The sequence below is a fragment of the Schistocerca gregaria genome, chromosome 5 (genome assembly GCF_023897955.1).
Source record: "Schistocerca gregaria isolate iqSchGreg1 chromosome 5, iqSchGreg1.2, whole genome shotgun sequence".
In the NCBI taxonomy this organism is placed as follows: Eukaryota; Metazoa; Arthropoda; class Insecta; order Orthoptera; family Acrididae; genus Schistocerca; species Schistocerca gregaria.
Genome location: NC_064924.1, coordinates 275,096,614 through 275,110,310, shown reverse-complemented (window position 1 = coordinate 275,110,310; position 13,697 = coordinate 275,096,614). Strand labels below are relative to the sequence as shown.

The following is a 13,697-nucleotide window of genomic DNA, read 5'->3' as shown; positions in this document are numbered from 1 at the left end:
AACAGTAAAATTTTAAAATATACCACTGCAGGGATCTTGTCTCCATCTATTATCTTACCTTGTTGAAGCCTGGCCTGCCATGTTTACTGTTTTATAGGAATTATCTTTTATTGGAATTATCTTCTAATGTACACAATTTCAGCAGAATCTGAATAAAACATATTTTCATATCTTTGTGGATCACAACCTTTTTGTAAAGCAATTATTTAAACCACACCTTGTTCCACATTGTTTTACTAATATTTTTCTTTTACATCAGAGAAACAGAACTAGTAACAAAAATATAAGATAGTAACTATGTGTATACAAAATACTGTTTAATAACAATACCCTAATAATAAAATCACAAAGGCACTGGATGCAGCAACCAGAACTAGATTTCAGCACAATGATAATTTAAGTACATCAGATAAACATCACAGAACACGTTAAGTACACTTGATAAAATTCACGTGTATGCACGAGTTCATAATTCACCAGAGAATATTTAAAACATTGCCACTTGTCGCTACCAAATGAAATATCTTATTAACTCAAACAGTAATCAGACATGTTCATTAATCACCTTGTTACAAACTCAACAGAATTGCTGTGTTAATATATCTGCTTATCACCAAGCTTAAGGCAAGATGGTAAATTTCACAGTTGGAAGAGAAATCTTTGACCCTCTTGTCTATTTTAGGCAGTAAATCATGTCATTTGAGCTTGTACATCACAATTCACAAACCAATTTACATTACTTACACACAACACAAAAAGCATAACTCTTAACACCTGTAGTAATAATTCATTATTTAAGACCATGAATAATTTTCAAACATTAGCTTTGAAATCCATATCATAAAAAGAAATTTTATAACACAGCTGCTCATATCCCTTCCATTGATTTCAATTACCTCACAAGACATTATGTGCTCACATCCTGTGTTACATCAAAACAAAGGTGCATCACAGTTTCATAACTAAGAAAAATGAGATCAAAATAAGACAAAGATATACACTTATGGCTGTGGAGTAACTCTTAGATATGATTTGCCCGATGGCAAAGGTTTTACTGAAATGCCTTTTGGAAACAAACTGGCTGCTTCCTCCTCTTTCAGGGTTGGAAGGACCATGCAGTCACCACCACTCTAAGGAAAACAAGAAAACAAATGAAATAAGGAACATATATTTAAATTTTCAAAAAAATTGCCAAGGCAAGTCATATTCATTGCTTAATGTTAAGTAGTCATAAAAAAATAACAAATACTCATTTAAGTCATTTTGTTCATATTCTTATATATACGAAAAGATAACCAGGACCCTACCTGTTTCAAATTTGTGTAAATGTATAATCTCATCACCTTTATGCTTTTCTTACATTGTTGATACTCCTACCTGAAGTTTCCATTGTTTGTCATGCAGACCTCAAATTTTTACCACTTTATTCAGTTTCTTGTAAGCTATAAAAGTAAGTGCTAACTGATGGATAACAGCGCTATATTTTCCAATAGGAATTTATTTTTTTAATTTTAAAAAGTTTAAAATCTGAATTTTTGTTTTGGAAAAAAAATTGTGTGTTAATGTGTGTGCCATATTCCATTATGGTGTTCCACTGGCATATTAAAATGCATTTTATTTTAATGGTAAGTGCAGCACCTTGTGCATAGTCCGTAGGGTTTTGGACTTGTTACCAAGATATGTCACCAAATAACGCTATCAAATCATTATTTTTCCATTTAGTGACAAATATATATATTTTCATTTGGCTTTCCCTGTGAAAATATTTTAACATTAACCAAGCAACACATGCCAAGTAAGACCACGAGTAATACTTTATTATACCTTTATTTTACAGATGAAAGAAAGAAAGAAAGAAAGAAAGAAAGAATGAATGTAGCCTGTGTTGTCCCATTGAGGGACAAGGCCTCCTACCAGTAAGGGTAGCTGCTTTTAAAGACTCAAGTGGTGAGCTAGTCTGTGTAAGAGGGTACCACACTTACTGCACGCTACACATTGAATTACACTTTATCACTTAGTTGTAGTTCTAGTTCTTTCCACGTCTTTCTGTTTCTGCCTATGCTGGTCCACTTTCTTCCTGCTTGTTTTCTGAGTAAGTCCAACCATTTCTGTCTTGGTCTTCCTGGGAGTCTCTTGCCAATGTAGGGGCCCCATGTGGTAGCTTGTGCCACCCACCTGTCATCTTCCAGCCTCGCCACGTGGCCACCCCATTTCCATTTGGTTTTCATAGCCTGTTGTGCTATGTCTATTGTTGCCCGAAATCTTGTATATCAAAGTGTTCAATAATAATGTCTTAAATAATAACTATATCATTATTTAACAATGTATTATTTGACTTTCTCTCAAAGAAAAATTTGTTTACTCAACTTCAACAAGAAAGACGTTACGATGGTCCACTAACAATCTCATTAAGGACTAAAATTATGTATTGCACTTTTATTTTAAATGATGGTCTTCATGGTTATGAAAAATAAAAAGCTGGTCCACAATGATGCATAAGCAAAAGCTTTACTTCTTTCTCATCCACCGATTGTTTTCATAGGCGCAAGCACGAAATCCCGTGATCTCTTCAAAAGCATGCAGCATCTGGGCCCACTTGAATTTTATGAACACTGGAATCCTTAAAAATCAGGAGCAATTTTGCCTTCTCTTGGGCTTTTCCTGTGGCAGCTATGGCTTTGTGAAAACTTTTCCCCAAGATCCTTTTTTATGCTGATTGCTCATCATTTGTCACAGAGAAGGTACTGATGGCATATGTGCTTTGCCCCCACTCAGACAATAGAATGAAGTTAATATTTAATCATGTTGTGCTTTCACAGCTTTTCCACTCTCATTGTGTATGCAATTACTAAGCCACAGGTTGCATTCTATAAAAACATCCTTAGGTGACAAAGTGGCACAAATGTGCCAGTGTCACGATTTAAATTGCTTAATTTCCTAATAAAATGATAACCACAAATGCTGGAATACAAGAATAATATTCCACTTTGTGGACTGCTCTAGGTACTTTTATTGCAACATGTGCCTTTCAACATTTTTCTGGGTGATTAAGCATTTTAAATCATGATACCGTCTGTTTCCTGCCACTATCACCTGAACACGTGATTTAAGAGTTACACATGCACAAAGATATTCAGTCTTCTTTCCCTGACCAGTGCTTTGCTAATATTATCCCAACAATTAACCTCTACAGTGATGGTCAATACAAGCACATACACACTGTTCTATAAATAAGAACTGTAGCTACTGTAAACTAAAATTATATAAAATGGAAACTGCATGCTATCCCTTACATTATTTATGTTTACTGTCATATGGCATAATTTAGTACACTTTTAAAATACTATTGTGGACAATGCTTAATTAGTACTCAATTTCATTTAATTTAATAAACCAGCTAGCAGAAAAATAAATTTTTCCTATGTTCCCCTTTGAATACCACCATGAAAAATTCAATTCTATAATTTTCAAAACTTTGAAAACCTGTGAAAAATCAGCATTTCAATGAATCTGGTCAAGCAGCACATACTTTTAAAGCCTATAACAAACTGGATAACTGTACAACTTTCAGGTCTTCGAGCTACAGACATTGTAAGATTTCGAAATGCGGCAAAAAATTGGACAAATCAAAAATAATTAAATTACAAAAGAAATGTCCAAAAAATTTAATTTTGGATGTAATCTTTTTTTAAAGGTAGAATAAAATGACAAAAATGTAAATTTCTAAATCATCAAGGTTCAAATAAATTGTTTTGCTGGCTGATTTGATATGGAATGACCCCTATGTCAAAATGTGTGTTGGCCACCATAAATCTTGTTCATTATCCAGATAGCACCTTACACCCATAGTCTTATTTAGATACATGTCTACATCTTCATGTGTACCAATGACAAAAAAAAAAAACAGCCTCTGCACTTTCTTGTCAAATTTCAATCTCTACTCCCAACACCTGCTTCAGATGATCCTTGTCAACTTAGAACGTTTACTATCTTGGATGTTTACATCCACCTCTCAAATGAATCTGGAAAAATCTCTGTTCATATCAATGTGCTACCCATCAACAGTACCTTCCTCCTTCCTTTTGACAGGTGTGTCTTTTTTATCAAAGTCTTCTGACTACGGCCCACCACAAATTCCTCTCTGTAGCAACCTTTTCATCTCAGAGTAGCATTTGCAACCAATGTCCTCCAATTATTTGCTGAGTGTATTCCAGTCTCTGTCTTCCCCTATAGTTTTTACTCTCTCCAGCTCCCTCTAGTACCATGGAAGTTATTCCCTGATGTCTTTATGGGTGTCCTGTCTTCCTGCCCCTATTTGCGAATGTTTCCACATATTCCTTTCATCACCAATTCTATGGAGAACCACCTCATACCTTATCAGTCCACCAAATTTTCAAAATTTTCCTGTAGCACCTTATCTCAAACGCTATTATTCTCTTCTGTTCCAGTTTTCACACAGTCCACATTTCACTGCCTTACAATGCTGTGCTCCAAACGTACATTCTCACGTATTTCTTTCTCAAATTATGGCTTACGTTTGATACTAGCATACTTCTCTTTCCCAGGAAGGCCCTTTTTTGCCAGTGCTAGTCTGCCTTTTCTGTTCTCCTCGCTCTGTCCATATCTTGCTGCCTGAAGAGCAGACTTCCCTGACTGTCTACTTCTTGATTTCCAATTCTGATGTTAAGTTTCTTGCAGTTCATTTCTGCTACGTCTCATTATTTTTGTCCTCCCTCGACTCACCTAGTGCACCTTAAAATGACCCGATCCTATAAACTTCGGACTTTGGGGACTCCAAGTGGGATGCAGAACTTTCCTAATATCTCACTACCCTCCATCAGGTACCATATTTTGTCCAATAGCACAAACACATTTCTTGTGCAATTTCTTCTTGTGACACAATGGCCATTGTAAACAAGCCATTACCAGTACTACATTTATAAGCAATATCTTCTAGGGTACTATCTGTAATCTTGCCCAGAGGTGAGAGGCATCCAACCCGAAATTCTGATCAATGTTTCACATGGCACTCGTGCTGTCTAGTCCTGCATCTTGAGATTATACAAATGGAGACTGGCTATTAATGCTCAACTGGACACTTGTGAAGCTCCAAGGAGCAGGGTATATCTTGACAGCCTCAGAAAGGGTAGTGTTTAGTGTCCACTGGTCTAGCAGGTACCACTTTGAGAGGTGAACCTAACAGACAAACAGAACAGGAAGAGGTACAGAAGTTAAGTTTGTTGCTCACAGTGGGTACAGGTAAAACCAAAAGGTTGGTTTATCCACAAGTTCAGGAGTGGAAAACTTGAGAAGGCTTTGTGGAAGCTCATTGTATTTTGCATCACATTGAACACCAAGTGCGATAACAGACTGACTGACTATCTGGGTATATAACTTCGTTTGTGAAAATGTGACTATGCTATAATTATTATGAGTGATATAGCTCAAATTTTTACAGCCAATAAAAACTTCAACTGCACAGATAGTAATGGGGGAAATAGTATGTCTCAACTGTAAGGCATTGTTTACAGTTACAACTGACTAAAAGTCTAATATAACCTGTGGGATCAACACATACATGTAGACTATTAGACACCTTAATATTCAAATAACTTAAAGGAATCCAGACGGGTGACGTCATCAACAACCCCTGATATTTCGACAGGACACCCTACCGTTTTCAAGGCAAAACTGCAGCAAGTAAACACTGTGTAAGCGAATATGGTACTTCGGTTTTCTAACACACACACACACACACACACACACACACACACACACACACACACACACACACACACACACCAGAAGTTATCACTAGTGAAATTAATAATCAACAGGTGAGGTAGCATAAATTTTGTCCCTCTATGAGAGAGCAGGATTACACGCAGAATTGAAACAAAAAACCACCATATGTATTTATAAGGTAAATCGCTAATTTAATTTCAATAGGTTCCTTGATAAAAGAAACCCCAGTACCTGGAAGTGCGTGCCAGAACCTCCATGTTGTTAATATTACAAAGGATGACCGGTGCCAAGATAATGTTCTGCAGAAGCGTATTTGCTCAGCTGTTTTAATTGTGTGTGTGAGTGAGTGTTACTTGTACTCAGTACACCGTTTCTTCACAGTCCTGATATCTGACCAATATATATGACATGTTATAACTGCAAAGAATACGGTAGACAACTGCCTTACGTTAACCAAGTTCATCCTTTATGGAACCTGGAAGAATCCTGATCTTAGATGGTGATCGAATAATGCACTCACATCATATTTCCACAAAATACGACCACTACATGCTCCCTGCATTCAGAAAAAAATACATTGGTGCCACCTTGGTAGTATTATCACTCACCCAATGTACATTTGGTTGACAGGACAATTCATGTCTAGTCTGTCTTTCACTGTAACCATTGATGAAAGGTGACTTTGAGATAGGGTAACTCAGCTGACAAACTCTCAGGGTCCGAGATGACATAGGCCTTCATGTTGAGTAGGATGTTGACAAATGTTAGCCAGCTTATACAAGTCAGTGTAAGAAGGCTTCCTATAAATATCGAAGTGGCACCAAAGTCTATGGCCTTTTTGCTTTACGCAGGAAGCATTTCGAACCGGAGTGTTCATATTTTGTGGAAATATGAAGTGGATTTTTCAACCACCATCTAAGATCAGCATATTTAAGGATAATTGATCATTTTGTATCACATAACTTGCTATCAAAAGTACAGTTCGGCTCTAGAAGTCATTTAACAACTGAAAATGCTATATTCTCTTTTCTTTGTGAGGTAATGGATGGATTAAACAAAGGGTTTCGAATGCTAGGCGTATTTTGATTTAACTAAGGCATTTGATTGTATTGATCATGAAATTTTGCTCCAGAGGTTGGACCATTACGGAATATGTGGAGCTGCTCACAATTGGTTCACCTCTTACTTTAACAACAGACAGCTAAAGGTCATTATTCACAGTGTTGAGAATGGCTGTGATGTGTGGTCTGAGTGGGGTACAGTCAATTGGGAGGTGCCCCAGGGATCAGTGTTGGAGTCACTCCTGTTCATTATTTATACAAATGATATGCCCTCTAGTATTACAGGTAGTTCTAAAATATTTCTGTTTGCTGATGACACTAGCTTGGTAGTAAAGGATGTTGTGGGCAACACTGACTCAGTTTCAAATAGTGCAGTTCATGACATTAAGTTCACATCTTGTAGAAAAACTAGCACTAAATCACAGTAAGACTCAATTTTTAGTTTTTAACATGCAATTCAACAAAACCTGACACTTTAATTTCACAGAATGGGTATATGATTTGTGAAACCAAACAGTTCAAATTTCTAGGTGTTCATAGAGAGAGTAAACCGTTATGGAAAGGCCATGTTCGGTATCTTGTTCAAAGACTTAATGCTGCCATTTTTACTATTCTAACAGTTATCTGAGTAAGTGATCATTCGATACAAAAATTAGTCTACTTTGCTTATGTCATATGGTATTATACTACGGGGCAAATCTTCCCATTCTAAAAGGTTATTTTTGGTTCAGAAACGGGCAATAAGTGGTGTAAATTCTTGAACCTATTGTCGACCACTATCCAATAGTCTGGGTATTTTGACATTGGCCTCTCAATATATATATTCTTGACTGTCGTTTCTTGCTAACAATAACAGCTTATTCCCAAGGATCAGCAGCTTTCACTAAGTTAATACTCGGCAGAAATCCAATCTGCATTTGGATTGCACTTCCCTAACTTTTGTGCAGAAATGTGTGCAGTATACTGCTGCATCCATTTCAATAAGCTACCACAAGAATTCAAAATCTTTGCAGTAATCCATGCCCTTTCAAATCCAAACTGAAGAGTTTCCTCATGGGTCACTCCTATTCTGTTGAGGAGTTCCTTGAAAAAAATCAAGATGATTATGTTATATTGTTGATTGTGTTTACTTAAACTTGTGGCTTGACTTTTTTTGGGTTCATATGTTATTACCTTTATGTTGTAATTTCGTGTACTTATACATTCCATAACCATGGAGATTTGCTCCTCAATTTGGTCCAACAGAACTAGATGCATAAATAAAAAATAAAATCAAACTCCTTTTAGTCTCATAAAAGATGATATTGATATACCTAAGGCAGGTGTCTAACATATTCCTTGCAGTCATGACATGTCATATATTGGTCAAACTATCAGGACTATGAAAGAATGGTATACTGAGCATAAGCAACAAACACACAATTACAACAGCCAAGCAAATCCACCATTGCAGAACATTGCCTTGCCACTGGTCATCCCATGGAATGCAATACCACAGAGGTTCTGGCATCCACTTCCAGCTATTGGGATAGTGTTATTAAGAAAGCTGTTGAAACTACATTAGCAAGTAATCTTATAAAGAGAGATGGTGGTTTTTGTTTAAATTCTATACTACTCCTACTCTCTCACCTGTCGAAAAACAGAAACAGAGTTTATGCTACCTCACCAGAAGATTATTAATTTCGCTTTTGATTAACTTTTGGCGTGTGTGTGTGTGTGTGTGTGTGTGTGTGTGTGTGTGTGTGTGTTTTTCCCCAAAAATGGCAGGGTAACCTGTCGAAATATCGGCAGTTGTCGATGTTACCTGGCTGCATTCCCGTAAATTACCTGAACATGTAGAATATAGTTAGTGAATAAGAGCAACTTGATTAACACAACAGTAATAATGACTAAGATCATGCAAGATTGGTGCAGCTTATGTAACTGATTGCCATCAGTGACAAAACACTCTAGACATATACATTTTGTTTGTGTAACACCTCATTCATAATTGCAATTAATGTTTCATGCTGTAAATGAAACATGAGCTGCAAGTACCCACGTAAGGCCTCAGAATTAGCGGCATTTAAATCCGCAAGCATGCGTAACATGTATTAGTTAGGTTAGTAAAATTTCATATATATGTGCCATGCAACAAACAATTAGCTGTAGGTTAAGTTTTTTTTAATTACTTATATCGTAAAATTTCTATTATAACGAAGTACATAAAATGTAGACAGAGATACAAGTGAAGCTGCACAGCATTTACTCTAATAAATTGCACTGTACCTGCCAGTCTGCAGGAGTTGCCACCTTCTTGTTCTCTGTCAGCTGCAGTGAATCAATTGCTCTCAAGATTTCACTGCAAAAAATATTGATAAAAATTGTGTTAGCAGTATAATTCAACAAAATCATTAACAAATTAACAATGGGCAATAAACTGGTTACAGTTATGTTACAGCATGAACAACAAGCCACAGCGATTGACGTCTTATTACAACAAAAACCAGCTGCACAAAAATACTTTTGAGAAGCAGAAAGTAGAACCTAACACTAGAACCCTGGGACTTTTTCCATTACTTGTATAACTTGATCACCGTATCTGGTAAAACTAGTGCTTCCAAACTTCAAACATGGGAAGCCTGTCTTCAATGCATTTTTCACTCTCACCATTCATCCCTTGGCTTCACGATTCTGCCCTGTCTTTCACTCACATTTTACTTTTGAAAAATACATTCTGTCTCTGCATGTCTAATCCAGACCTGTCGTCGTGCCTTTCTGCAACTCAATAGTCATCTTTATGGTGAGTAGCAATCTATCCTTTTCATGACTGTTTATATTCTAACCTGGATTTTATATTGGTGGTTTTGTGATATTCCCTTGGTTTTAATTCCAATTATATTCCTCCTACCTTTAGCTCACTTTTGTGTCTTTCATGTTTGGCTCTGGCAGCTGATTACTATAATCTCCACCACAGTCACTAACTTCAGATTTTTTCCTCTTTCCTAATCCATGATTTAAAAAGACTTTTCCTCTCTTCCATCATCCGTGTATCTTAAGCAGTTTTTCTATTTCCCAATTTTTAATCCCTTCCTTACGGATAAGGGAAGGTATGTTCAAAAGGAAAGGTACGTTCCTAACCCTCTGAATCCTAACCAATTTTAAGTTGAATAGATTCACATTTTGTAGCTGCTGCCTTCTTCTACATGGCTGGTTGGTGGGTTGAATGGCTGGCAGGGCGGGGGGGGGGGGGGGGGGGGGGGGGGGGGGAGTTTGAAGCAATGTCATCAGACCCACAATCCAATGTGGCAGAAACTAAAGAGGAACAACAACAATAGCACAGTCCAGCTGATGGGAAAGGGAAACATGGGTGAACAAAGAAGCAAAAAAGATGTCGGGATGGCAGAAATAGTAAAGAAAAGGAGGGAGGCAAAGGAAGGGGAGGGGGGGGGGGGAGGGGGGTAGCGGCAAAAACAGGGGGCACCGTAGAGGCACTACATATGCTGGGGCACAATCACCACCGCCGACCCATCCCAACCCCCACCCACCCACACAGCACACGATTGCGACAACGGGGACAACATGAAGGGAATAAGACACGAGAGAAGGGGGAACAAAATGGCACAAAAGACCAGACAGAACATACAGAGAGGGGGAACATGGGGGTTGAAACCTGGACAGCAAGGGTGCAAGATTGCTAACACCTGGACAAGGAGACACGCTTAAGTGTTTTATTGTGAGAGGCCAAAAAGCATGGAATCACTGTTGGAGGTGAGTTGAGGGGACAGCCCTACCACAAAATGGGGATGGGAGGGGGTGCTCATTACAGAGTAAAAATCCAGGGGTCAATCTGGTATGACCATTAAAAAGACTGTAGAGGGCAGTAGATTCCTGCAGTTGGTAGAGATCAAGAGGTGGTAAGTAAAACACTGGGTGGCAGGATGAAAGTCACTCATAGAATCCTTATATAACAAAACTGTGGTACGGGAGAACAGCTTTTTTTAAAGTAGAGAGTCCGGTAAACAACCATCAGCTCCACAGTAACATTACATTTGTGGCAGACAGGAGATGGTGTTCCATATCAACAGTTGACGTTATCGGCAGATTTAGAGCCATTGGCGTAAAAAACAATAGCTTCCCGAACACTCAAGAGCAGGCGGGACAAATAACGGAACACCATATGAGCAATGGAGACGCCTGGACCCCACTAGCTTCAGCTGGCAGAGACTTTGGTGTGTGTGTGTGTGTGTGTGTGTGTGTGTGTGTAATGCAGACGACTGTACTTTTGGTCGAAGCTTACTTGTTTGACAGTCTTTTTATTGCGCCTATCTGCAACTCAACATCTCCGCTATTTTGGGGAGTAGCAATCCATCCTTTTCATAATTCTGTCATTATTACATTGTGGATTTTTCAATATCTAAAAATTATTCTAGGCAGATAAATGTTTAAATTTAGAAAGTACAAGGTCGGCAGTGAAGATTCATGAAATCTGTAGTGAAACATATCACTTTGGTAAAGTGATGGGTTGCACAAGCAACAGTTTTTTAAACTGACAAATGATGATCGCCACTATAAAAAGGTGATTTTCATAATGAATTAAATAGCCAGCAGTTTGGGTGTTCACTTTATTTGTGTGGCTGTATCATGTGATGGATGGACGCAGTGTTCTGAGAGCCAGGATGATGATAAACTTGGTACCACATTTGTGATACCAGCTGGTTGAGAAGTTTGTTCCACGATATCAGTTCCTGCATTAGAGATATATTCAACTGGAACCTGTTAATCAAGACAATTTTTTTGGACTCTGACCTTATCAATGTTCCGCATAATTTAACAACTTTGTATCACACAGTTATTGTGGTCAAGAGTACAATACATGAGATGATGTTAATGGGAAGTCTTATTTATTTCAAGTGTTGGACCCATACTCCTAACTTCTAAGAGCAACAACAGCGTTTCAAAAAGGGAAGTTCAATCAGAAAATGTTGGTAAGTGTGCTGAAATGATAAGTAAGAATGTGTACATCCCACTGTACCAGTTTTTTGGGCTTTTACCGATTTCATTCACATATGGTGCACAGGAAATATGAATGTTTAAATACCTCTGTGCATGCTGCAATTAATCTAACCTTACCCGCATGATTCCTATGGGAGCAATATATAGGGCATTTCAGTATATTCCTAGTGTTATCATTTAAAGCTGGTTCTAGAAACTTCTTTCTCGGAATAGTTTACATCGATCTTCAAGAATCTGCCAGTTCGCATTCTTCAACATCTCAGTGACATCTCCTGCAGATCAAAAAAGGTTGTGACCATTCGTGCTGCCATTCTCTGCGTACATTCAATGTCTCTTGCTAGTCCTACTTGGTATGGGTACCATACATTTGAACAATGTTCTAGGATGGGTAACATGAGTGACTTGTAAGCAATCTCGTCCATAGAATGACTGCACTTCCCTAAGATATGAAGCATAAACATGACAGACTAACATCCAGACAGAATCAAACAATGGAAACTTCAAGTTGGAATAGGAAAAGAGACTGCTACTTACCGTAAGGATAACACATTGGAGGACGCTCATTGTCTAACATACAACATGACAACATTCAGATTTATAGTAGTATGTAAAGAGGAGCAAAATAAATGATTAATTAAACTATTGTGACTTTCCCCACATTATAACTGATAATACTCTTCTCGGCTATGCAGCTGGATTACATAGTAATTATGACAGTATTTCCACAGATCAAATGTCTTATCTTCAAGTGAGTATGCTGATGCACAATCTCGGCAGATATTAACTTGATGGCAGTCACACAGTCCATTGAAATAGTGTCAAGATTACATTTTCAGCTGCATGCCCGAGAAGAGTATTATTAAAATGATAAATGGCTGCACCGATACAAATTTAACCTGTCTCACAGAAAGACAAAGAGCAACTAAGGTCAAATGGACTGATTCAAAAGTTTCAAAGTAAGCTACTGCAGGCAAATAGGAAACTTAATCAATGTGAGCAGCTTGTTACCTGCACATGTAAATACGATATATTATTGTCTTTCAAAAATTACTGAATTAATTACATGAAATACATTTTTCATACTTAAAGTTAATTTATCTGCCTAGAATAATTGATATACAAATATGTTAATTTGATACCCTGCATCCGAGGCAGTCTGTGTCAGGCTTGTGTGAACTTACATGGAATGACCCTTTTTCATCACAGCAAGAAGTATTTTGATATCCAATTTGTATGTCCATTCACGAAAACCGATTATATTTTTATTTTATTAGAAAGCCTACAATCTTGGGAATTATTTAGGACTAAAGCTAGGTTCCTAGTAGTTTGGAGAAATATGATATATACATTTTTCAATGCCCTTGTATTTTTTTTTCCAGAAACTGGAAAGTGATTTGCATTAATATTTTTATAATTTTCTTTGTATCTTTACTGCTTAATGACGACAATGATTTGAAGTGAGCGGCACTTGACATCCTGGTCATCAGTGCCCTGGTGAAAAGTCAGCCAGCTAATCTCAAGGGTGGAAACGAAGGCTGACCCCACATGTGGAGCAGTTTATAACACATTAAAATCTGTCTCCCTTCCCCACCAATTTAGGGGTGAGGCCAGACAATTCACAATATTTCATCACTCTTGTAACACTGGAATCAGTACCTGCAAATATGATGGGCAGATCTTCAACGAGGCTGAGAGCTGCCCCAATATCAGTATACAGGGCACACACAGCCACAATATGCTGAACTGAAAGTAGCATGCGACAAACTTCACAGAGTTGTGAATTCTCCCACAGGAGGAGGAAGCCATATGTTAAAAAGCTATGCCCAATGTGCAGTCTGGTAAGCACAACCTCGTTCCAGCAGTGAGGCTGACATGAAGTCGGCCGTGCCTTTTCCG

At 37.7% G+C, this 13,697-nt stretch overlaps 1 protein-coding gene across 3 annotated transcripts in view; it reads right to left on the bottom strand.

The window, feature by feature from the left end:
• Nucleotides 1-216: 216 nt before the first annotated feature.
• The window catches only part of LOC126272594 (peroxiredoxin-6), a 51,337-nt gene continuing 37,856 nt past the window's right edge, over nucleotides 217-13,697 (bottom strand). For all 3 annotated transcript variants that reach the window (XM_049975528.1, XM_049975529.1, XM_049975530.1), the window contains exons 5-6: nucleotides 9,075-9,147; nucleotides 217-1,130 (exon numbers count right to left, since the gene is read on the bottom strand). In XM_049975528.1, the coding sequence (XP_049831485.1) occupies nucleotides 1,002-1,130; nucleotides 9,075-9,147 (202 nt within the window). In that variant the 3' untranslated portion in view covers nucleotides 217-1,001. The remainder of the gene's footprint in view (nucleotides 1,131-9,074; nucleotides 9,148-13,697) is intronic.